Source organism: Littorina saxatilis, linkage group LG17 (genome assembly GCF_037325665.1).
Source record: "Littorina saxatilis isolate snail1 linkage group LG17, US_GU_Lsax_2.0, whole genome shotgun sequence".
NCBI lineage: Eukaryota > Metazoa > Mollusca > Gastropoda > Littorinimorpha > Littorinidae > Littorina > Littorina saxatilis.
In genome coordinates this window covers 10,023,341-10,048,415 of record NC_090261.1, presented here as the reverse complement: position 1 = coordinate 10,048,415, position 25,075 = coordinate 10,023,341, and the positions used below count along the sequence as shown (strand labels likewise).

Below are 25,075 nucleotides of genomic sequence, written 5' to 3'. Positions count from 1 at the left end.
TGGAATTATTTGCAAACCAACAAAGTATTATGACATTTGTTTATGGTTAGGTTTTGTGTACAAAGTGTTAAAAAAGAACGTGACGTCACACCCGAGACGAGCTGTGGTAACATGGCGGCCACTGATCGGCAGTGGTCTGTAGTAGAAGACGGATGTTTATTCATTGACAAGAATCTTAAAAGTGTTACTTATCATTCGTCACTTAATTCTATTGTTCTATCATCAAAGGACCAGACCATCACGGTTCTAGATGCCACGTCTGGGATTGTGCTGAAGAAATCTGACCTTTCTGGTGAGGACTCTTGTTAGTGATCATGGCTGCTCTCGACAGCTTCAACCGAAACTGATTATTTGTATAATTGATGCGTACATATTGCGAGACTGTTACGACATCAGTGATGAGGAGTCGTTAACATGGCTACAAAACCATTCATGCAACAATGTGGATAGAAGTGGTGTAGCGGGGAGTATGTACGCCCGATGAAACATGTTGATAGGCAGTGACCAGCGTTTTTAGGTTCATGGGTAATTTCCGAATTCCACCACACGTCATAACATTATGACACTGTTTGGTCAATTTACTATCTTTAGCACCTTTGAAATCAGAAGAGGACATGTGGTTTATGTAAACACAAGGTAAATTTTAATAAAAGTGAAATGATCTGTTCTTCACTGTAACCTGACATGAATTTGATGAAATGGTTGTCAGTGTCAGCATCACATCATGTGAAAACTGAAACTGTAGACTACTTGCCCTAATAGCTGTCATGTAGGGTAGCAATCATATTTTAGTTTTATTTTAGCATGTTTTTGCCATAAGTTATATTGGGTAGAAGTTCTGTTGTTTGCACTGCACACAGTATCTTATACATGTATGTAGGCCTATATCACATTATTATAATTTCAGTTTTTATAGGTCCAATTCATTCTTCTTACTCGGCGTGACGTTATCAAATGGATCGGCTAGCTTTAGCCCGAAGGGGCACAACTCCGCTCATACTCTCTTCGCGCCGCCATATTGGATGCCGTCTTTGTTAGTTTTCTTCATTGCACTCTTGTTCTTTTTGCGTATTTCACTGTGTATGCAGACAAAATGAAGAAAACTGTGCATGCATGAGTCCAAAGGGGATCTGCCTTTTTAACACAACAGCACAACATAAAAAGTAAAGCAAGAATACATTATTATATTCATTTATTTATTCTTTATCTCAAATTACCATGCAGACAGTGCACCAAAATTCACAAGATAAAGATACAAGATATTTATTAACCAATTTTGCAAAATGATTTCATCTTGGCACGGCACGGTAAAAATAAAATAAAAACCAACCAGACACATATGCAGACACACATCACCATGCATGCATACATACGTACATTACACTGTCATGCACACACAGACACAACTCACACACACACACACACACACACACACACACACACACACACACACACACACACACACACACACACACACAATTATTTACATACTCACACATAACCAGCCACATATCTACATCACAAATTCACATCGTCGCCTTGTAAAGGTAAAAACCATATCAGTTTAAAAGGGGTGCCAGTAATATCAATACAACATTAGTGAATACTAGAACAATACCTAAAATTTATGACCGGAAAATATGTAAGACATTGATGAAAACAAAACTAGAACGTGAAATTTTGAGAAAAAAAGACCGTTGATTGTAATTGTGTGATTGTGTGATTGTGCGATTGTGCGAGTGCGTGTGTGTGTAACATATAACGTGCGCCACACACAAGACAGGCTCTCAAGACAGGCAAATGAGGTACAATGCATCTCAGGTAACTACTGCAAAGTATAATTTTCAAAGAATCCTATCACAGTGTTCACTCTAAAGGCACAACCGATGGACAATTGTTGATTAGCGCACTGCACACAGCAAAAAATAACCAGTTATAATCGTCTTCTCCGCTCAGTAACTTCCTTCCAGTTGTCACCCTGATGGTAAACAACTTTAGGGATCCTAAAGTGTGCCTGCTGACTGCAGTTTTTGGCCACACAACGTGTCATTTTCATTTTTGTCGAGTCGCCACCCAACGCTCAAGCACTGTCAGAGATCGTGCAAGGCATCCAACATGGCGGCGGATGACCAATTCCAGAGAGTTACGACCCGTGATTCTCATACCGCGCGCGCCGAGTAGAAATGCTGTTGTTAACTTGAGTTTCTGCAATGGGCCTATACTGATTGAATGTGTAACGGTGAGAATCTTTCGCATGCAGTCACAGGTGTTGTTTCATAATACGAATGTGGATTTACTATTATGAATTTGAGAAATGATAAAACATTTACTTCACAAACCAGATCTCATGCTACTCATGTTATCCAGAAACGGTTCAGTGGTTGTCTCCATTTACCAATGGCAATTCCTAAAAGTTGTAACGAACAATAACATTGCGACCAAAAGTCTGGTTTCAGAGTTCTCATTTTTTCAACACCTAACAACAGATGTATGGTCTAACTTTAATTGAGACAGTCAATATATATATATACTTCTTGTGATGAAATGTATTCATAATATTAATAGACGGTTTCTGGAAATAACTCAGGATTTTCAGTGGTCTGGTAGAGTAAGGGCCCCTTTACCTTGGACAGGCTTTTCACAAAATCCGGAGCATGTTCCGATAGGTTTTAACATGTGACTGGGATGAACAACTAACGATGGTGATGCTATGCAGCGTGTGCTAAATATGATACCATTTTCTTTCGAAAATATAATCATCTGAGCCACGAATTGCACTGATGGCTCGCTGATCACTGGAATAGTTCGCTATGCACTAAGCCAAACCCACGTGACCTCGATCAAAAGACATGAGGTCATCACTATATACCAGCAAACATTTCCGCAACAAATTGTGAACTCTGAATAATATTGATTGATTGATTAACTAAAGAACGCTGATTTTCACAAGAAAAGGGTATCATGTTGTGCGCGTGCTGCATACCATACATATCAGAGTTAGTTGTTTGTCCTAATCGCAGGATAAACTGCCAATCGTAAGCGTGGAACATGCTCCGGACATTGTGAAATTTGAAAAGCGTGTCCGAGGGCGAGGTAACATTTCCGAGGTAAAACTATTTTTCCTGGAAAATCATATACTATTACTAAAGAGTGTGACTGTCACACTCACAGTTGGATGTTTAACAAAGGTGAAGCAGGGGCTTATGCCATGAAGAGGTACAATGTAGATTCACATAAGTTAATCGCTACATGGGACAGTCAGAATGTTTGCGTGTGAAAACTCCACCTTATTTAGTTTAGTTATTAGACTGAGTGGTATTGGTATTGGTACATTGTAGACAAAGTAAATTTCAGAAAAAAACATTTAGCTGCACATTCCAGCTGGGAGGGGGGAACAGACATTTTGCTGGGTAATCAAAAATGGCAAATCACGTGTTTGGCGGGGGCGTGACAGGTCAACTCGCCAAGTACATGTAGCAGTTTTCAGCTTTACAGTTGTTCACTTAAATAATATTGCAAAATATATAATCTCAGCTGATTATAACTTCTCTTACTTGCCCGGTTATTGTTGGCTTGACTAACTGTTTTAGTGTTTGTTTTTGGCTTTGAAAATGTGTTTATAGAGACTCCTCCTTTTTCTGGGGAAATATTGAAAAAGGTTTAGGTCAGTTGACATTTTTAGCGGACTAGTGCATTTGAACTGAAATGAGCATGAAGCAGTGGACTCTACTGTCCCATTATGAAGCCCAGTATTCTTATTTAATTAGACTCATAAGGCAAGGTGCAAACTTTAATAACCGGTCGCTAAGGTACAACAGCCAGTCAGTTGTTACAAAACTTACATTGCATTTGTAGATCTATCTCTATAAAACATCTGTCAAATGATGTTAAAACTGTGAAGTGTGACCATCTAGCAATGTCATTGAACCTATGAACAGAGTTTTCAGATTTAAGATCGTAAACTCCAGAAAGAATTGATGAGCCTACTTCTATTTCGATGGATGTAAGCTTCGGACAGTCTCTTTTATTTTCAAGCATAAGACTTAAGAGAGAATACGTCTATTGCTGTTACGATAAGACATGCTGGGGAGGGCGTCTGCAAACACGGCATGGTTATTGAATTTAGGTCTACATTGGTTGTTATTTCACAAGGATCTTAAATTACTTGATCATACTTGGATGCGTTGTTAATGTTATGCCTTAGTTGAAAGTAATCTTGCTATTGTGAGTTTGAACTTGGGAGTTACAGCAATCCTCACTTGCAAAGCTTACATAAATTTGTTTAACTATCACAATTCTGAAGACATTAACCAAGAGCAAGTGGGGTAACTTGGGGCTACGTTTTAAAGTCTGTGTGCTGATCTTCGATGACTTGCTTGCTGTGGTTGGCTGTGGAGTCACTTTACTGGGTCAAGTTATCAGACACATAGTGGCTGTATTATTATAATTTATGATGGGACTTAACATAAGGATGTCATATATTTTAACTTAAAATCTTTATGCTTTACATACAGCTACTGGACATGCCTTGAAGTTATTGAAAAAGTACTTGACATAAGGAAGTGTGTGTTCTTTTGATAAGTCGAGGGGATTTTCATTTTTAACAGTAATTGCTTTGTTTTCAAAAGTATTATTGCAACAGTCTGCACAGACTGGTTTGAAGCAAGACAAGCCAGTTACAGTACCTTGTTTCTTTTAGAGCTTTTGTCAGAAAGGAAACAACGTTCCATCTGTCTCGTATAGCCGTATGTTGGTTGAAGAGATGTTTGAAACAATGAAAAAACACACAAGAAATAATCATTTGCGAAAGCTTTTATCAATAGCTGTAGACATCTAGAGATCTGCAGCACAGATCGATCAGTCATCAGCTTTTTCCTGTAGAGCAGGTCCAGAACCTTTGTTCTGAGAAAGGATTTGAAAAATAAAAGTTTACCGTAGGCCTAAAATTAAAGTGCTGGTCAGCTGTATGCAGCAGCTCTTGGTAGTCAACGGTATATCATGTTGATAGTAAACGGTATATCATGTTGATAGTAAACGGTATATCATGTTGATAGTAAACGGTATATCATGTTGATAGTAAACGGTATATCATGTTGATAGTAAACGGTATATCATGTTGATAGTAAACGGTATATCATGTTGATAGTAAACGGTATATCATGTTGATAGTAAACGGTATATCATGTTGATAGTAAACGGTATATCATGTTGATAGTAAACGGTATATCATGTTGATAGTAAACGGTATATCATGTTGATAGTAAACGGTATATCAGTGTATTATGCTTTAGTCCAGAAGTGTAATAAATGTTTTCACTCATGTTTCAGGCCAGAAATGTGAAGCGTTGCAGTGCATTTACCTGGGAGAGAAAGAGCGGTGTGTGTTCAGCGACAGCCATGCGGTGTGTGTGCGACGGGACCTGCGTGGCATCCTGCTTCTGGACACTGCGCTACAGATACCGGTCAACAGGACGGAGGACGTCATCAAGCTGGAGATCCCCCTAGCAGAGGTCAGTCTTGTGCAATGTGTGGGTTAAGGCGGTTGCGGCATTGGGAAAGAGCAAAATGACAGTGGAACACGCTTTTAACTAAGACCTCCCAATATCTGCAAAAATCAAGTCTTGGGAAGCGAGGGGGTGGCAGTTTTCTGTAAATGGAAGTAAATTTACATATGTTAATAGTTATGAACATTAAATTTAACAAACAAGGGTCTTCGGTTGGGGGGGGGGGGGGTCTTTTTTTTTAAAAAGAGGGGAGGGTTCCAATCACAGCCTTAACTGGCGCCACAGAATGTCATGGAGTTCTACCCAATATAGAAGAAAAAACCACCAGGATTTTCAAAGCTTCTTCAACGACTAGCAAAGATGAGGCTGCTTGTGTACAAGGTTTGGTTATCATTTGTCATTGCAGGCACTACAGTTGTCAAAAGCTTTGAGCAGCATACGCTTTGAAGCGGGATGCGATCACCTGACGGAAGTTACTGAGGAACTTGCTCGTGGCATTGAAACTGCTCGTCAAGACACTGAGGGAAGCCACAAAACAGCTAAGGTGAGAACAGAGTGTGTTGTTTTTAATAAGTGCTGTTACCTGTCTACAAATCTTGTAAGCGTTAGACCGGTCATTATTGTAATTTTGGGGGCATTACTAAGCTGGTAGGAGTAACAGAACAGAAATATATCTGCATGTTTTAGTTAACAGGAGCCATACATTTTCACTTTGAGGTTGACTGTTAGTGTTCAAAGTATATAAAGGTTTACTGTTATGTTCTGAGGTTTTCATTCAGAGAAACTGGGCGGGGATGTAGCTCAGTCGGTAGCGCGCTGGATTTGTATCCCGTTAGCCGCTGTCAGCGTGAGTACGTCCCCACGTTCGGCGAGAGATTTATTTCTCAGAGTCAACTTTGTGTGCAGACTCTCCTCGGTGTCCGAACACCCCCATGTGTACACGCAAGCACAAGACCAAGTGCGCACGAAAAAGAACCTGTAATCCATGTCAGAGTTCGGTGGGTTATAGAAACACAACAAGTCGCGTAAGGCGAAAATACAATATTTAGTCAAGTAGCTGCCATTTTTCAGCAAGACCGTATACTCGTAGCATCGTCAGTCCACCGCTCATGGCAAAGGCAGTGAAATTGACAAGAAGAGCGGGGTAGTAGGTGCGCTAAGAAGGATAGCACGCTTTTCTGTACCTCTCTTTGTTTTAACTTTCTGAGCGTGTTTTTAATCCAAACATATCATATCTATATGTTTTTGGAATCGGGAACCGACAAGGAATAAGATGAAAGTATTTTTAAATTGATTTGGACAATTTAATTTTGATAATAATTTTTATAGATTTAATTTTCAGAGCTTGTTTTTAATCCGAATATAACATATTTATATGTTTTTGGAATCAGCAAATGATGGAGAATATGATAAACGTAAATTTGGATCGTTTTATAAATTTTAATTTTTTTTTACAATTTTCCGATTTTTAATGACCAAAGTCATTAATTAATTTTTAAGCCACCAAGCTGAAATGCAATACCAAAGTCCGGGCTTCGTCGAAGATTACTTGACCAAAATTTCAACCAATTTGGTTGAAAAATGAGGGCGTGACAGTGCCGCCTCAACTTTCACGAAAAGCCGGATATGACGTCATCAAAGACATTTATCAAAAAAAATGAAAAAAACGTTCAGGGATTTCATACCCAGGAACTCTCATGTCAAATTTCATAAAGATCGGTCCAGTAGTTTAGTCTGAATCGCTCTACACACACACACACACACACACACAGACACACGCACATACACCACGACCCTCGTTTCGATTCCCCCTCGATGTTAAAATATTTAGTCAAAACTTGACTAAATATAAAAATACCCACCATGCTTCCTCCGAAAACGGCGTATGGCTGCCTAAATGGCGGGGTAAAAAACGGTCATACACGTAAAATTCCACTCGTGCAAAAAACACGAGTGTACGTGTGAGTTTCAGCCCACGAACGCAGAAGAAGAAGAATTCAGAGAAACTGGGCCATCTTTCTCGGTGCAGTTAAGAAGATTTGTGGATTATTTTGACAAAGTGTTTGTTTTTTGCAGTACATAATTAAGTACATGTAGTTTGAAATGTGTAAATGTAATTGACAGTAGTTAACCTGAATCAATCACTTGTTTCCAGTGGGCCACAGTATGTCTCCAGCTACAGCACTCAGCTCTGAGGTTGGTTTGCTCCACCCTGGTGTCAGAAATGAAGCGTGTCCAACAGGGCTCGGCAGGTTCCCAGCAGGGTCCCGGGATGCCCATAGCGTCAGCCATCATCGACCGCCTGGTTCACCTGCTGCCGTCCTCCATCATAGAGGTGGGGCCTGGCTCCATAGACAAGGCTCTCATGTACAGCGAGGCCGCTCGCAGGCAGACCTTCTCTAAGTGGCCGCACATGGGTTACAAGTGAGTCAATGTCATGTGTCAATTATACAGAGCTGCCAACTGCTACACTTTCGGCGTTGCATGCTACGTTTTAAGGTCAATTGCTACGCCAAGCTAAGGGTTGCTACGCTTAAACAAATAATGACAAGCATGCGACAGTTCCCTCTTTTTGCGAGTCCTGGTACTGATTTCTGCCTTCCACTCCGTGTGGCTGTCACAAAATGGGTCATAATACATCGTCTATACTGAACGGTGGTCCTGCAGATACTCTCTAAAGGGCATTTTATGTTCCTGCATTCTCCTGAAACTTTAAAAAAGATGTCTATTCTTGTACAAGAAGGCATAAATGCGGATGTGGGAATACAGTTTAGGAAATGCTACTCTCAAACACCATTTGCTACGCTGAAAATTCCAAAAAATTCTAAATTGCTACTCTTGAGGCTTCACAGGGGTTGGCAGGTATGATTATAATGTCTGGTGTTTGATTTGGGGGGCTGCTGCTGGGATGTGTTTAGGGTGATGCCAGAGGTGGTTCGGAAAGGGTGTTGCCATGAGTTTGTGTGGAACAGCTGATTGCTGATTTAGGAGTTGTGTTCCCTTGCTTACTTGTGCATTCATTTGTTACATCAATATTAGAAAAGTAAGCACAACAGCTTGTTAGTATGATTAGCACTTTTGAATTGATATGTAGCTAGATCGGTTTGATGGTGATTTGTTTGTGTCTGCACGGCATGTATTTAAAAGAAATGAAACGAGACGTTGACAGTTTTTCTGTGATTAGAAGTAATGTGAGATTCAGTGATTAAGTGACTTTTTATTATCAGCACACCTTTTTGCAGGTGGGCATTACCGGAACCAATGGCGCAGGCAGGATTCTATCACCAGCCCAACGCACCTGGAGATGACAGAGCCATGTGTTTCACATGTAACGTCTGCCTGGTCTGCTGGGAGCCCACTGATGAGCCATGGTCAGCATTTCTCCCGCAAGGGATTTGCTTTCATAGTTTGATAAACATAGACATTACATTTTTGAATGAGCTAATATGTCTGATACTGATAGGCAAAGTTTCAACTATAAGTGTCAACAGTTGCCACATGTGAAACTTTTTTCATAGCAGTCATTTTGTTTTTAAGACCTTCAAAATATGAGAAAATGAGGTCTTTATAGGGTTTAGAATGGAGCCAAGTTTGCAGATTTAATGGTGCTGGTTTTGTTTTGTGTCCCTTCAACCTATTTGGTTATTCAGGACCAATTCAGGGCGGGGATATAGCTCAGTTGGTAGCGCGCTGGATTTGTATTCAGTTGGCCGCTGTCAGCGCGAGTTCGATCCCAGGTTCGGCGGAAATTTATTTCACAGAGTCAACTTTGTGTGCAGACTCTCTTCGGTGTCCGAACCACCCCCCGTGTATACTACATTGGGTGTGCACGTTAAAGATCCCACGATTGACAAAAGGGTCTTTCCTGGCAAAATTGCTTAGGCACAGTTAATAATTGTCTACCATACCCGTGTGACTTGGAATAAGGCCGTGAAAGGTAAATATGCGCCGAAATGGCTGTATAAAATTTCATCTCACACGGCATCACTGCAGAGCGCCTAGAACTGTACCCACGGAATATGCGCGATATAAGCCTCATTGATTGATTGATTGAATTCAGATGAAATGGGGAAACAAATCAGGAAGACAAGGTAGTAAAAGAGAGAACAATGTAACATCAGGAAAGCTTCAAATAAAGGTTGCATTGTTTTCAATATTTAATAGGCGTTAGCAATTTTCTCCCCCCTTTCCTAACCTTGGTGGTGGGTTCAAGTGCTAGTCTTTCGGATGAGACGAAAAATCGAGGTCCCTTCGTGTACACTACATTGGGGTGTGCACGTTAAAGATCCCACGATTGACAAAAGGGTCTTTCCTGGCAAAATTGTATTGGCATAGATAAAAAATGTCCACCAAAATACCCATGTGACTTGGAATAATAGGCCGTGAAAAGTAGGATATGCGCCGAAATGGCTGCGATCTGCTGGCCGATGTGAATGCGTGATGTATTGTGTAAAAAAAAATTCCATCTCACACGGCATTGAATATGTGCGCGATATAAATTGCATAATTTAAAAAAAAAATTTAAATCAAAAAATTCCTGCGCTTAGAACTGTACCCACGGAATACGTGCGATATAAGCCTCATATTGATTGATTGATTGATATACTGTGGACTTCTGCTGAAATAGATTGAAATGGTTGTGTTTCAGGTCAGAGCATGAGCGGCACTCTCCCAACTGTCCTTACATCAAAGGAGAGTACACCCAGAATGTCCCACTGTCAGGTGAGAACAAGAGAAAGGGAAGAGAGAGTTTGATATGGCAGGGTATAATCTGTAAGACTACACTTGTCCCAGAGATAATTTGAAGTGAAAGATGCAGATTTTTTTATTTGGGTTTACTTTATTGGTAAATAAGTGCTGTCAATGTCATTAGTGTCATGTCCACTGTCAGTGTGTGTGTGCTGGTAGGTTTGTGCATGTGGATGTATTTTTATTTTGTGTATGCTAGTAATATTTCATGTTTGTTCTTTAAAAACCAAAAAAGCATTCCATAGTTTATTAACCTTCACCGGTGGTTGTGGGTCCGTGTGGACCAAGAAGGGTGTTTAATTGCAAATATCTCTTAAACTAGTTGGCATTTTTTAATGAGCTTTTAAGAATGCCTCAGGCACCTAAAAAGCTCTTATGTCCTAAAATTTCAGCGAGAAGTAATAAAAAAAAAGTCATATTTAGACTACAAACAAGATGGGGCCGTGCGGACCCATGTTTCTCAAAGAAGGAAATGAGAAGCATGGGTCCGCACGACCCCACAATGACTTCCGTGTGTAGTCGATAACCCAGACGGGCAAAGGTTTAAGTTTAGTCCCTGCAAAAAGATGACGAGGAATGATTTTGTTGCAGTATTATCAATACCATGTTATTATTGAAGGGCTTATGCGAATAACACTTTGATTTTCTTTCAGTTACATACGCCACTCACCCAGCTCAGCTACATGGTGGAGCACAAGACAAGGTAAATATTTGAATAATCTTTGTGATGATGCATGGTTGTAGACGACAACAGTCTTAGGAAAAGATTTGCGTTTGTAATGACTTGTCTGAAGATAGATTTGGATGCCAGTATGTTGTTGGCTGCAGTAATAAAGAGTGAACGTAATGTACAGATTTAAAGTGTAGGTTTGTTATTAAAAACAGCAACTCAAGTAACGTACAGAGAAGAAGCTTTGGTGTCCTGGACACATTATTTTTGTTCTCTGACGGATTCTTTCTGTGCAGATTATGGAACGAATGATTGCTGATGTCACTTTTTTCTTCTACAGATTGCATGCATAAGTACAACGTCCAACGAGGACTTCATTGCAACTTCCACCAGGGATGGGAACATTGTAGTCTGGGACATTAGCCACATTTTAAAGGTGAGTGTTGAACTTGAAGGCTTGGGTTGCTAGTGATTACTGTGTGTGATACATGAAATGTGATATGAATGCTGTTTTTATATGTTATACTCTTACTTCTGCCTATGTCTTAATCCCAAGCGCAAGACAAATTCTTCTATGTGAAAATTGAAACCAATAAAATTTGAGTTGAGTTGAGTTGTTGAGGAAGGTATACATCTGTCAGGAGAGTTTTAAAATATACACGGTGTATCAAGACTTTAACAATGACAGCTTATATCGTGTTTTACATATTAACTATGAAGAAAAACACACTATATCAACATTAGATACATATAAATTCTAACAAAAGAATAGAATAAACTTTCAACACAGCATCTTCTTAGTGACAATGCCATCCAGGTCCTTTCAACATGACTGCAAAATGTCAAACAACTAATGTGGCATTGGTGTTTGGCTGTGCAAGTTATAGTTTGAAGACCTTTCTTTGTACGATTACACAAACACCTGAATATGGGATGCAGATGTTAATATAAGTGGAGAAATATTTTGCACTGTTGACATACCTGTCATATTTCAGTTTCATAGTAATACCGACTGGAAGTTTCATGTCTTGAGGTATCTACATTGTTAACCTTTGATGATCGGGTAGGTGGGATGATTTCACTTTTGCCTTTGTGTTTTGTTACAGAAACGTTGTAGTTTCAACCTAGATTCAACGGACGCTATTGTGGCAATAAAGACAGGACTGCAGATTGAACGGTCCAAGGCAAGAGAAAAGACCACAGACTCCGCAAACCAAGACCAAGTAGACAGGTAAGATCAGGGTGTGTCTGTGATAAAATACTTTTTGTTTCAAATGATGCAGAAATCATTGGGTTTTGAAATTATCAAACCAGGCATCACTGGGCTTCCTTAAATCCACCAAAATCCACCAAAGGACAATCATTGAGGTGGAATCCTTTGTGAGATTTAGACCTTAATGTGAAGATAGAGATCGACATTACCCCCTTACAGCTATGATTATTAGAGAAAGGAAACATTCAAGGTATAATGATGGGAAGTGCAAATGAATAAAGCAGTGTAGTCAGGAAAAAGTTGCGGTTGTTTTGATCTGTTTGAGGCAAAAACAGGAATATACTTATCAAATTACTGAGGAGAGTGATTCATTTGTGATGTGTAGGTGTGTCCAGAACACTTATACTCCTTCTGACATCTATAGAATAACTGTTGAATCCATATCTGAAATTTGAACTTGCAGCCGAGTGGTTGAGCTGAAAGAGGAGCTAGAAGGTCTATCACATGGGGAAGGAGAACAGGAGTGTGTTCAGGAGATTCTGCTACACCATGAGATGGAGGGTGAGTACGGTTTTCCTTTCAGTCAGTCTGGTTTTCAAAACTTCAGCAAAAGTAAAATGCAAATGAATGGGCCACTACCATTTGCTGAGAAACGAATTGAAAGTACTTAGAGATAGACAGGCGTAAAGGAATTATTGTGTACAGGTTAGAATGCTATGTGTATCCTGTTACTTTACATTTTTCACAGGTTTCATGAAATAATAATAATAGGAGAATTTATAAGACGCATGTATCTGACATGGGAGTGTGTGTGTAGTTTGTCTGTGTAAGGATTCGCCTTGAGAGAGAAAGAAGGATTTTAGTTTGAACAGTCACTTTGATTGTAACAATTTGAATCTGATGTTAACTCTGCATGATGATCATTTATCTGAGATTATCTATTCACAAACACATTTGAATTTTCCTGCAGTGGTAGAGGAAGTGAAAGAGGAAAGGAAGCGGCCCTCCAACGACCTGATCGTCTCAGCTTTGAGCATCATGGACTGGTCGTGTCGCAAGGAGAATGACCAGCTGACTCCCTCTGCCTGCTCACCGTCCAAAGGAACAGACTGTGCTGAAGTGGTGCACCCCTCCCTGGTGTGTGGGGTGTCGTTACGCAGGACAAAGTGTGCAGGCCTGGACAGCACCAACGCTGCTTCCTCCCCTAAGCTGGCCTCCTCCGTGGAGAGGCGCAGTGAGGTGGTGCAGCTCATGAACAGGGTTAACGAGGGAGTCAGGAACGAGGATCTACGAATCATTTCTGACGTGACTTCGGAACACGTGGGTGATGACTTTTCCTTGCCGGACTCTTCGCTCAATCCTTACCTGCTGGTTGTGACTTTCGACGGCAAGTCTGGAACGGGCTCCTCTCAGCACGGCAAGCACAAGGGGAAGGGTGGGGGTGGTGGTGGAGGTGGCCTGGTTCTGGGTGGGGGTCTGGGTGGAGGACACAGCAGCAAGATGAAGGGGCCAGTGCCAGCCATGGAGGGCGGGAACAAGGTGGGCCAGATGAACAGTCTGATGGCCAACGACACCTGGTCCATGCTGCTGGAGAGTGACCCCTGGCTGGACCCTGACGTCCAAATCGTGGGCTTCACCCCCAGCCCCGCCCAGGCCTCGCCCCTCAAAGACGGGCCCACGTCCATCTCCAAACCGGTGCCCATCCTTCAGAACGGCCCCAGCGACCTCACCAGCTCCTTCTCAGGGTTCGGGTCGGAGGGGTCGAGCCCCCAGTCGCCCAACATGCACATGCCTGTGGAGGTGATGTCGGAGCTGAAGAAGAAGGAGAACATGGAGCAGGAGGAGGAGTTGGGAGGGGCCAAGCGGCCGGGGATGGTGCTGCAGTGTGTACAGCTCCCTCAAGACTTTAGCAGCGAGACTCTAGAAGTGCGCTCCATCCAGCCCACCATCGATCGCAGGTATGCCATCGTCGTGGTCGCACCTCGCAGTGAGTACATGGAGTCCGCGCAGGAGAGAGAGAAAACTGCTGAAGGCCACCCTGTGGGTAACAGCACGAACGTTGCATCTTCAGAACCAATGGACATCACCCCGGAGGTTGAGCAGCTCGGTCCGGCTGAGGCTGCTTCTAGTGCAGACCTCGCCTCCCCTGTGTTCGGGGGACTCCTGGTGTACAAAGTGAAATCGTGTTCAGGTCGGACTCAGTTGGAGGAGACGCCGTGCATGACCTACAGAGTGCAGCAGGCGGAACAAGTCATCGGCGACATCTTCGTCCTCCCGCCTGAAGTGGCGGAACAGATGGACGAGGAGGAGCTCGGAAGCCGTCAGTCGTCGCCCATGGCAACTGCTGCAGTGCCCCCTGGAGCTGCCAATGGGTCAGCGTGTCCCAGCACTAACGGCATCGGCGCCATTGGTCAGGTGTCTCTGATCCTCACCGATGGGAGCATGATGATCATCAACCTGGCGGACGCACGTGTAATTAGCAGTCTGGCACCGGAGGATGGTGATGGTTTTATCTCTGCCACCTACTGTACTGGTGAGTGGGTTGATGTGCATGTGTGTCATGTTGTGTTTGGGGGAAGTTGACAGAGGGGACCAGTGATTGTGAAACTTTTTTTGGATTTTGAACTGTCCTGATTGAGCCTATAGTTGTTCACAAAGATTACAGCAATGATGTGTATTAAAAAAAAAAAATCAATAAAAGAAAAGCTAAAGGTACAGCAAAAGTCAGAAGCGGTTTTGAAAAAGTTTCATCTCATTTGTAAAAAAAAAAAAAAGTTTATTCACGAATGAGGATGTGCGCTGTTTTAAGAGATCTTAAAGTTATCCGTGAATTAGAAAAACAATGCTTTAACTGGGGAGAAAGGACGACTAACCCTAACCTAGATTCCCCCCCCCCCCTATTAAAAAAACCACAAAAATACCCCACCAAACAAAAAACTAACATGTACACACAAACTATAAAGAAAACAACATCATAATCTACATAGAAAAAGGGCATGGCAGACATAATACAGAAAAGATAACCATGTTTGGTTTTGCTGGATTCCAGGGATAGAAAGGCTGTGCATGTGCACCCAAAGTGGAAAGCTGAAGTTCTACCAAGTGAACCAACAGCAAGAAGTGGGCAACAGCCATTCAAGATCAGCAGATGGTGTCAGTTCTAAGACCTCCATGTCCCAGGATGCAATAGACGGCAAGAAAGGATCCACAGAGGACGAAAACTTTGAAGCCTCACCTGGAAAAGCACCTGCAGGTGAGATATTACAGTGTGGAGTGGTTTAACGATTGATGCACTATCAAAAATGTGAAGATAACAAGGTGCTAGAAATAGTTTTAAGTTCATACGCACAGACTGAATATATCAGTCCACTTCCAATATCTGTACACCTTTTCGCTTTTGGGGGAAAATATACCTATACCCTGTGTTGTTTTGATGATCGTTCATGTTTTAAAACACTGGAGTCGTTAATAAGCTTGAAATTGTAGTTTTAAGATCAGGTGATGTTTACAGTTAACGGTGTGTGGTTCCTGCATTCCTGCAAGCTATGGCTTTTCAGCAAATATATCCTTGCCGTTTTTGTTAGTAATTCAGTGAGGTGATCAGACTAATAGCTACAAAAGTGACAGGATTCCTTGCGTGATGTTTGAAGTATTGTTTGACTGTTAAAGCGCCGTCTTCACTGAAAATAAATGAAAAGTGCTTCTAACCCAGTCTTCTGGTTCTAACCCAGTCTTTTCTCTTGGACTAGGTGACTACCTTGCCTCAGGGCCGCTGGTACCAGAGACGCTGACAGCTCTTCACAGTCTGACGGAGTTTGAGAACCTGATGCCACGCTTCACCGCCACTGTTCCGCCCTGTTGGTCGGAGATCCAGCAAGAACAGCAACAGAGGCGCCACCCTCAGCATCTGCAGCAACAAGGGGAGGCCACCCAACATACACGCACTTGGAAGCTCACACAGAATGGGTAGGTTGTGTGGATCAGTGTTGTTTGCTGGAGAATCCTTGATGAGTTTATTCAGCATTGGTATTCATGGAGTCTGTGATAAGGCCAAAAAAAAAGAATAGTCTGTTTACGGTAACCCGACCGACCCTATTTTTTTCGCGCGACCCTAGACTTTTTTTTGGCATTTGGGGGGGGGGGGGGATCTTGTTTTTTTTGCAAAATAACGTAAAAATATGGTTTTTGGAAGAAAAAAAAAGAAAAAAAAATCCCGACCTACCGACCCTATTTTTTTGGCCTATGTTACTGTAAACAGACCTTTTTTATTTTTTTTGGCCTAACTGTGGCCTCTCCAGATCAAGTTATGGATTGTTTTAATTCAATGCAAAGGACACACACGTGTTCAAGTGCATCTTTTTGATCCAGAGTTTTCACCAGATGGGTTTTTTCCCCTTTTTTAACCCCTTCACTGCCCACCCCGTATGTAATACATGGTCATTTTCAGTTTGTCGTACGCCCATAATCATACGTGGGATTTGTGTCAACAACATTTCAGGACATTTCTGAAAACTAAATGGGAGGTAAGCACTGTCCAACAACTTGTAGGGGTTCTAAACACAGTTCTTTCCCATAGACCGTTCGGATAAGTTGCTAAAGTTGCTACCACGTGTTGAAAATGCTGTTATACTGTGGCAGTGAAGGGGTTAATGTGTCCTCAAATTTTATTTTCGAGGCAGCGCTTGGTAGGAAAAGCAAACAAAATGAGTATGTGTGACTTTTGTATCTGTTGTAAGAAATTATGTTGTTCACAGTTAAATCATTATTGTGCGCTTTTTATTGGAAGTAGCCTGGCAGCTAACAGTGAATGGTTTGTGATTTACAGGTCTACATGGGATGACCACCTGTTTGAGATTGTGCTGCCCAAGCCGTGCTGTGTGGGACACGTGGATGTCAAGTTCACTCTGCATCCCCTCTGCACTACAGCGCCCAACATTGAGGTAAGCTTGTGTATGTGTGTATATGATGACACTGGTTGGTCCCTTGTACAGTGGAACCCCCCTTTTAAGACCCCCCAATTTAAGACTCCCTCCTTTTTAAGACCTTGTTTTCTCAGACTTTCTGTTCACTGCCTCTGTAAAATTACCCCCATTAAATTACATATTCCTACTCCGAATCACATGTAGCATTGACACAATCGGAGATGCTAGGTTCTGAAAAGGCTAACCGTCTAAGGGAAGCAACCCCAACCACAAAAAGTGTAAACGTAGCCATGGTAATGACCATACACCCGGGGAGTTACCTCCCATCGTGCATGCCATGTCACTACTGCTACTGAACACGTGGTTCATATCATTCGACCTTACAGCTTTCGAGGGAGCAGGTTGTTGATTTTTGGGCTCCCCTGTGGCTGCGCTGTTTGGTGTTGTTTTGACACCCACCGGCCACGTTACCGTCTATCTTGCCTCCTGCTTCGTAGTTGGTGAGCTCTTTCCATTTTGGTCATTATTTTGACAGGAAATTTGTTGTAGTTGCTGATTTTCGTCCGTGTTTGGACCTGTGATATTTCAGTGACTACTGTTGGCCGCCATTTTTGTTGTCAGCATGAGTTGACAGATTTTGTGGCTAGGCCGATGTATTTTGGAGGTAAACGTAATTTTACCTTCTTACTTGCTTGCTGCTTTGTTTAGTTGGTAAGCTTGTTCCTTCTTGTCTTTGGTTTGACAGGAATTTATCTATAGTTGCTGACTTTTTGTCCGTTTGGACTCCTAAATGCGTTTCAGTAACTTATCTTGTGGCCGCCACTTTCGGTTGCTCAGCTTTCCTGACAGCTTATTTATGTGGCTAGGCCTATGTTATGGTGAGGTTCTCCTTACTTTACCTGCGTTTTTGCCTTCTGCTTTGTTAGTTGGTAAGCCATTTCATATTTCGTCATTACTTTGACAGGAATTTTGTTATTGCTTAATTTTCGTCCGTTTTGGACTTCTAAATTTTGTCCAGTAACTTATCGCTTGGCCGCCATTTTGTGTATCAGCGTTGCTGACAGTGGTTTACTTGGCTAGGCTTTAGCAGGTATCTACCAGTCCGTAGGACTGGTCGTGGTTTCGGATTTAACATGTTTGTTATGTTTTGTTCGTTACTCTTTCTGCCTCGAACAAACACTTTGTGGGGCAGTCATATACTGTTGTACGTCCTGTTTCTTCTCCTCGCCTTCTCTGCCGTTAGCAGATCAGGTGTTGCAGGTGTCTGCTTTATCTTTGTGAAGAAATTTTCGCGTTCCAAGCCTGCGTCTTCCGTTGGTCCCGCTGTCTGTGGGCGACGTCACCTTGTTGGCTTCTTTGACGCTTCCGGCCGAGACGTTGTCTAGGGCGGATGGTTTGCTTCTTCGTCTTCTACCGCTGTGGTTGGCGATTCAAGTAAGTCGAGCTGGTCCACAGGCCCTCGTGAGGCCGTCGGACAGTCCCTGCTGGGACACAGCTCTTTTCGGCGGGTTCACGACCCGCAAACCCCTGTTCAGTCGCACCCTGGCTTCACTGAAGACCATTGTGTGGCTGAGCAATGGCGGCAGTTGGTTCCGGCTACTTCTCCGACGTACGCACCCGCTGGGGTCGTTTCCGGAGTTGTCTAGCCGTTTCTGACTGCTGCGCTTCCGGCACTCGCCGGAAGCATAGGTCCCCCGATGTACGCACCCGCTGTGGTCGTTTCCGGGGTTGACCAGGTCCCCCGATGTGCGCACCCGCTGTGGTCGTTTCCGGGGTTGACCGGACGTTGCCCCCCGGGCATTCGTCCTCTGTTCAGTCGCACCCTGGTTTCCTCGAAGACCATTGTGTGGCGGAGCAGTGGCGGTAGCCGTTTCCGGCGCTGCGCTTCCGGCACTCGCTGGAAGCATAGGTCCTCTGACGTACGCACCCGCTGTGGTCGTTTCCGGGGTTGACCGGACGTTGCCCCCCGGGCATTCGTCCTCTGTTCAGTCACACCCTGGCTTCCTCGAAGACCATTGTGTGGCGGAGCAATGGCGGTAGCCGTTTCTGGCGCTGCGCTTCCGGCACTCGCTGGAAGCATAGGTCCTCTGATGTACGCACCCGCTGTGGTCGTTTCCGGGGTTGACCGGACGTTGCCTTTTAGGGCATTCGGGCTTCCGGCCTCCGTCCTCGCATTCGGCGCTTCCGCTTTTCGCGGTCTCGTCTGGTGCTTTCCGGCTCCACCCGGATTTACTGCTCCTTTCGCTTCCACTTCCTCCCGGATGTCGGTAGCTGAGGAGCAACGCCAGCCCTTCGGGCAGGTGGTGTCTCAGCTCTGGCCGATGTAGTCAGCGTTTCAACCTTCGGTTGTCGCGTCGACTGCCGTTCCGGTGCCTGCGGCTGCAGACTTGCCGTCTTCTCTCTCTTAGCCTGGTCGAGGCATGAGTTAGGACGACGTCGGGGGGGACGGATTTCCGGTTTTCCGGTTATGCCGTTTCACCGGCCTTCCACCAGTACGTGGACTTCGGTTTTTTCGCCGGTTGTGTCGGACATTCAGTCTGTCGTCAGCGATTCCACACGTGCTGGTTATTGGGAAAAAGGCTTAACGCTGTCCTCTAAGCTGCGGCAGAGGCACGTCGAAGGTTTTCCCGGGCGGGGCTTCGGCCTCCTACACTTCCTGTCTGGAAGCATAGGTTCTCCATCACAAGCGCACGTAGTGGCTTGTCTGGGGTTGATCGAGGACTGGCCTACGGGCGTTCGGGTTCTGGCCCCAGTCCTCTTCTGGTCTGTCTCACTCTTGTTCCGTCGTGGGCATTTGTGTTTCACCAGTGCGGCAGCCGTTGTCGGCGTTGTGTTTCCGGTTTTACTGGAAGCATAAGTCCTCCATTTCAAGTACACGTTGCGGTTTTGACTGGAGTTGACAGAGGACTGGCCTACGGGCGTTCGGGCTTCCGGCCTCAGTCTACTCTATGCATCTTTCGCTTCCGTTTTTTGCGGTTTTGTCTGCTGCATTTCCGGCTCTGTTCGGATACACTTCTCCTCTTCCTGACACTCCTTCGGAGGTCGGTGGGTGAGGAACAGCGGCTGGCCTACGGGCATTTAGGCTTTTAGCCTCAGCCGGGGCAGTCTTCACTTTACCTGTTGGGTGTTGCGTTTACTGCCTAGTCAGTTCGGGTGGCCCTGGACGTTTCCCCTATTCACGACCGTCAGTAGGGGGATAAGTCAGGTCTTTTTCCGGTTGGATGGTTTTCCGGTTTCCGGTCATCTCATTCATCAGTTTACCACCAGCAACTGTGACTTCGGTTTGCGTTCGTAGCTGAGCTATTCTGGTTCTCAGTCTTTAGTCAGCAATCGAACACGTTCTGGATTTCCGTCGCAGCTCAAGCTTCGGCTCAGGATTTCCCTTGGGTGCATCGACATTGGTGGCTTCCTTGTTGGTTGACTTTGTTGTCGATGTCGGACTTCCGTTCCGTGAAGATAGGATGTTTTTTCTACTTCCGGTTCCTTAGTCACCTTTTGTAGGTACCACGGTTTGCAGGTTTTGGCTAGGCCATCTCCTCCCGAAGGTGGTATCTCTAGTGTTTTGGTTCTGCCGCTGTTTCTACTATGGTTCAGTTCCGGAACATGCTCAGCCTTGGCTGGCTTCGGCTACACGGGCTTCACCTTTTGTTCCTTCTTGCTTATTCAGCCTTTGGAACTTGCCTCCTTTCTCTACTCTGTTGGCCAGCCCTTGCTAGGGTGAGCATGGAGCAGATGAGGCTGCCCTTCCTTCTCTACGCTCGTACGGCGGGTGTCGGAGGGACTCGTTTCCTTCGCGTTCTCAGTTCCCTGAACAGTCAAAGAGAGTCGCTTAAACTTTGCCTGCAGTAGAGATTCAGTCGAGTAGAGATCACCAGGTCTCTGACTGCTTTACAAAGGTTGAAGGAAGGTAGGGCTAGCATTCTCAGAAACATGCTTAGCAGAAGCATGCTCATTCCTCTGGTTAAGCTAAGCTGGCAGCCAATAGGCAGCCTTGGCCGGGCAACAGCCATTCCACGTTGCGGCGATGGTGGTTGTTGCCTTCCCGTTTCTTGTGGCTTGTGGGGTTCTCTGGCTTCAGGTTACCCCTGTTTGGCCACAAACGTTCGGACTTTGGTCCTTGTTGTCTTTCATCGAGTCGGACTCTGTCTTTCTCTAGTGATCAGACGCGTTCTGGTGTTTCGTCCAAACTTAAGGTTCACTTGAGTTGGCCTCGGAAGTAACATTCAGGTTTTCCTGAGGGGGCATTGTCTTGGACAATGGATGTTTGAGGAGTAGTTCTTTGTGGCTTTCCTCCTCTCTCTCAGGTTTTGGCTACTCTTCTCCTTCGGGCAGAGGTTTAGTTAAGGTTCGGTTCCTGTGACTTCAGTCTTGGGCCTTTCCTCTCTTCTTCCTCATCTTAGTATGAGGCGAGTCCGGATGACGTCCGTTGGGTCGGGTTTCCTTACAGTCACCCGGCTACAAAAGGCAACTTTGTCTAGGGCGGTTGTCCGTTTTTCTCCGCGTTGGACTCTGTCTTCAGACAGGGACAGACGCGCTCTGGGTTTCTGGCCAAACTCAGGTAGGCTCTTGATTTGGCTAGGAAGTTAACTGCCTGTTTTTTCCCTGAGAACTCTGGTTTCGGGAGTCTTATGGCTGGCTGGCTTCACGGTTTACGTTTACCAGTCTTGGTTTTCTGCTTTCGGTTTTTGATTCACTCTCGATTACCTTCAAGCAGACTGTTTTGGGAACATTCTGGCTTTTAGCCATTTTGTTTATGGTTGCCAGTCACATCGGTTTTTGACCACCGTGGGTCCTCACTTCCGGTAGCTTACGCACAGTCGTAAGTGGCTGCTGTCGGGTGCTACCTCTCTCCCTGCGTTCGCAGGGACTGGTAGGGGATGACTGGCGACCTTCTATTTGTGAGTTTTCTCTTCGAGGTGGACTCTGGTACTTAGTGCTTGGATGTCTCTCTCTCGCTCTTTCGTGGGGATTGGTCACTCTTATTTTGAGCTGACTTCTTTCTCACAAGCCTTTTGGGCTTTACTACATCCCAAGGTTTGCAGACTTTGGCATGGTTGTCTTAAGGTCACCGCGGGGGTTCGTCCTTCTCAGTTGAGGGGACAACCTTACGCACGGATCTTCTCAGGACATTAGCATTTCCTTCCAATAAAAGGGGGGGGGGGGGGGAAGCTTGTCTTTCCCTTGGCTCGCCAGGGTTATTAATCCAAGGCTTGGGTCTATTCCTGTGCTGTTTTTTACGGCTAGGAGATTGGAAGAAGTGCTGAGCACAGCTTTCTGGATCTCTGAGGTTGTCTCTTTCGCTTTGCCTGAGATACTTCTCGGCTGTCAATCAGGACTTTCCTTGGTTCCCTCACTGCCTGTTGGCAGTGGGCCAGCCCTGGCAAGGGCTTTTGAGTGGGTTAGATTTTCTTTCCCACTGGGACCGCCCTGATTCTTTGGCAGCGGTCCAGGTTTTTGGCAAGGTTTTTTGAGTGAGTTAGATTTTTCTTTCCCACCGCCTTGTTGTTGTAATCTGCTACATGTGATTCGGAGTAGGAATATGTAATTTAATCGAAAATTTTATTGTAAATTTTCATTTAATAAATATACCTACCCGAATCACATAGTATATTCCCTCCCGCCAACCCCGCTTTTGATTTGGAGAATTTATTCTTTAGGTCGAATGATATGAACCACGTGTTCAGTAGCAGTAGTGACATGGCATGCACGATGGGAGGTAACTCCCCGGGTGTATGGTCATTACCATGGCTACGTTTACACTTTTTGTGGTTGGGGTTGCTTCCCTTAGACGGTTAGCCTTTTCAGAACCTAGCATCTCCGATTGTGTCAATGCTACATGTGATTCGGGTAGGTATATTTATTAAATGAAAATTTACAATAAAATTTTCGATTTTAAGACTCCCTCCTTTTTAAGACCTGATTTTCTCAGATTTATGGAGGTCTTAAAAGGGGGGTTCCACTGTACTAGTGTTTGTTGTGTTCCACAGTGCTTATTTTGTGCTGTTACACTCAAGAGGATTAATTGCCATCTCTTGTGACATGTCCTGGGGTGAAAGGGAAATAAAAGTGGAATATTTACATGGCATGCTTCTAAATTATAATCAAACTTACACCCTGAGATCATTGCCCAGTGCATTAGGGGTCCACCAGAAGCTGTGGGGAACGGAAGCCTTCGCCCTACAAACTTTACTGAAAATCTAGCATGAATAAAAACACAGAAGAAAAATAATCCAACTTGCCCTGCACACTGTGTGTGTGTGTTAAATTTTGAAGATGTAGTCTTGGAAGGCTTCTACAGATTCCATTGTTTGTCTTGCTTTCCAGGTGACACTGCTGAAGCAGAACATAGGCAGCATGGGGCGCCATATCCCGATCCCTGCAGAGAAGGAGACCAAGAAAGCAGCCAAACGTGACTCGGAGGACAAGGACAACATCAACTATGTGCTGGTAACAGTCCTTTTATTTTCACCTTGAACAAGTGTGCTTGTTGTCTTGTAAGAGCACTGAACTTGAGGAGTTTGAAACCGTTTTGGGGAAGTAAAGAACATCTTCTTTCTAAGGATGTGAAGACATTTAGACTGATTATCCCAGCATACAAAGAGGTCAGCAAACTAGTTAAAATCAAGAAGCTGATGGCTTGTGGTTATTTTCATGTATTCTTCTGGGACTGAGACCTGTTTTTGACTCACATGCGAAGCAAAAGTGAGTATGTACTCACCCGAGTCGTCCGTCCGTCCGTCCGTCCGTCCGGACGTCCGGAAAACTTTAACGTTGGATATTTCTTGGACACTATTCAGTCTATCAGTACCAAATTTGGCAAGATGGTGTATGATGACAAGGCCCCAAAAAACATACATAGCATCTTGACCTTGCTTCAAGGTCAAGGTCGCAGGGGCCATAAATGTTGCCTAAAAAACAGCTATTTTTCCCATTTTTCCCATTTTCTCTGAAGTTTTTGAGATTCAATACCTCACCTATATATGATATATAGGGCAAAGTAAGCCCCATCTTTTGATACCAGTTTGGTTTACCTTGCTTCAAGGTCAAGGTCACAGGAGCTCTTCAAAGTTGGATTGTATACATATTTTGAAGTGACCTTGACCCTGAACTATGGAAGATAACTGGTTCAAACTTAAAAATTATGTGGGGCACATGTTATGCTTTCATCATGAGACACATTTGGTCACATATGATCAAGGTCAAGGTCACTTTGACCCTTATGAAATGTGACCAAAATAAGGTAGTGAACCACTAAAAGTGACCATATCTCATGGTAGAAAGAGCCAATAAGCACCATTGTACTTCCTATGTCTTGAATTAACAGCTTTGTGTTGCATGACCTTGGATGACATTGACCTTGGGTCAAGGTCACATGTATTTTGGTAGGAAAAATGTGTAAAGCATGTGAGTCGTATGGGCTTTGCCCTTCTTGTTTTTTTTAGATATCTTGGCATGAACAATTGTTAAGTATCTTGTTGGTCATTATTGCTTGCTTGTGCTTCCAGTACTTTTAACATAGCTTAGTCTTTGATAGTCGTGGTGAATTTCATTTTCAACCAACTTTTTATTTTTTTTTCTCTGTAGGATCCAGCGTTTCTGCAGAAGAACAACGCAGAGATTCTCTGCGGGCCGATGAAGCTGGGCAACTGTCTGTCGGGAAGCGGAGGTCTGGCGTCTCTCTCCAGTCCCAAGCTGCTCAACTCCAAACCTCGCTCCCTTCTGCTACACGTCAAGGGCTTTAAGAACAAGGAGGAGTCTGCCGCTACCGGAGCCAAAGGAGCCTCGGCTTCCTCCAGTGATAAACCGGAGAAGGTTGGTGTGCACAGAGAGTTGTCAAGTGATGGAGTCTGTGTGTAGCTAGAGTGGGTCAAGGATTTTGAAGAGCATGGCGTTTGGGGAGGGTTGTGAGTGAATATGTGTCAGTTTATGTGTATGAGAGGGGGAGAGAAAGGTGGGGGGAGGGGACCTTTTTAGGTAATTTGTTATGACTTGACACAAACTCATAACAAAACGTGTA

General features: G+C 44.0%; 2 protein-coding genes across 6 annotated transcripts in view; one reads left to right on the top strand and one right to left on the bottom strand.

The window, feature by feature from the left end:
* Positions 1 to 25,075, bottom strand: part of LOC138952660 (galactose mutarotase-like) — a 380,407-nt gene that overhangs the window by 117,460 nt on the left and 237,872 nt on the right. The gene's annotated exons all lie outside the window — the stretch shown is intronic.
* The window catches only part of LOC138953160 (dual E2 ubiquitin-conjugating enzyme/E3 ubiquitin-protein ligase BIRC6-like), a 92,776-nt gene continuing 67,806 nt past the window's right edge, over positions 106 to 25,075 (top strand). For all 5 annotated transcript variants that reach the window (XM_070324961.1, XM_070324960.1, XM_070324959.1 and 2 more), the window contains exons 1-16: positions 106 to 292; positions 5,329 to 5,510; positions 5,911 to 6,048; positions 7,660 to 7,928; positions 8,747 to 8,875; positions 10,153 to 10,226; positions 10,907 to 10,956; positions 11,264 to 11,359; positions 12,030 to 12,154; positions 12,600 to 12,697; positions 13,107 to 14,669; positions 15,186 to 15,389; positions 15,886 to 16,102; positions 16,962 to 17,076; positions 23,383 to 23,505; positions 24,643 to 24,870. In XM_070324961.1, coding sequence (XP_070181062.1) covers positions 112 to 292; positions 5,329 to 5,510; positions 5,911 to 6,048; positions 7,660 to 7,928; positions 8,747 to 8,875; positions 10,153 to 10,226; positions 10,907 to 10,956; positions 11,264 to 11,359; positions 12,030 to 12,154; positions 12,600 to 12,697; positions 13,107 to 14,669; positions 15,186 to 15,389; positions 15,886 to 16,102; positions 16,962 to 17,076; positions 23,383 to 23,505; positions 24,643 to 24,870 — 3,792 coding nt within the window. In that variant the 5' untranslated portion in view covers positions 106 to 111. The remainder of the gene's footprint in view (positions 293 to 5,328; positions 5,511 to 5,910; positions 6,049 to 7,659; positions 7,929 to 8,746; positions 8,876 to 10,152; positions 10,227 to 10,906; positions 10,957 to 11,263; positions 11,360 to 12,029; positions 12,155 to 12,599; positions 12,698 to 13,106; positions 14,670 to 15,185; positions 15,390 to 15,885; positions 16,103 to 16,961; positions 17,077 to 23,382; positions 23,506 to 24,642; positions 24,871 to 25,075) is intronic.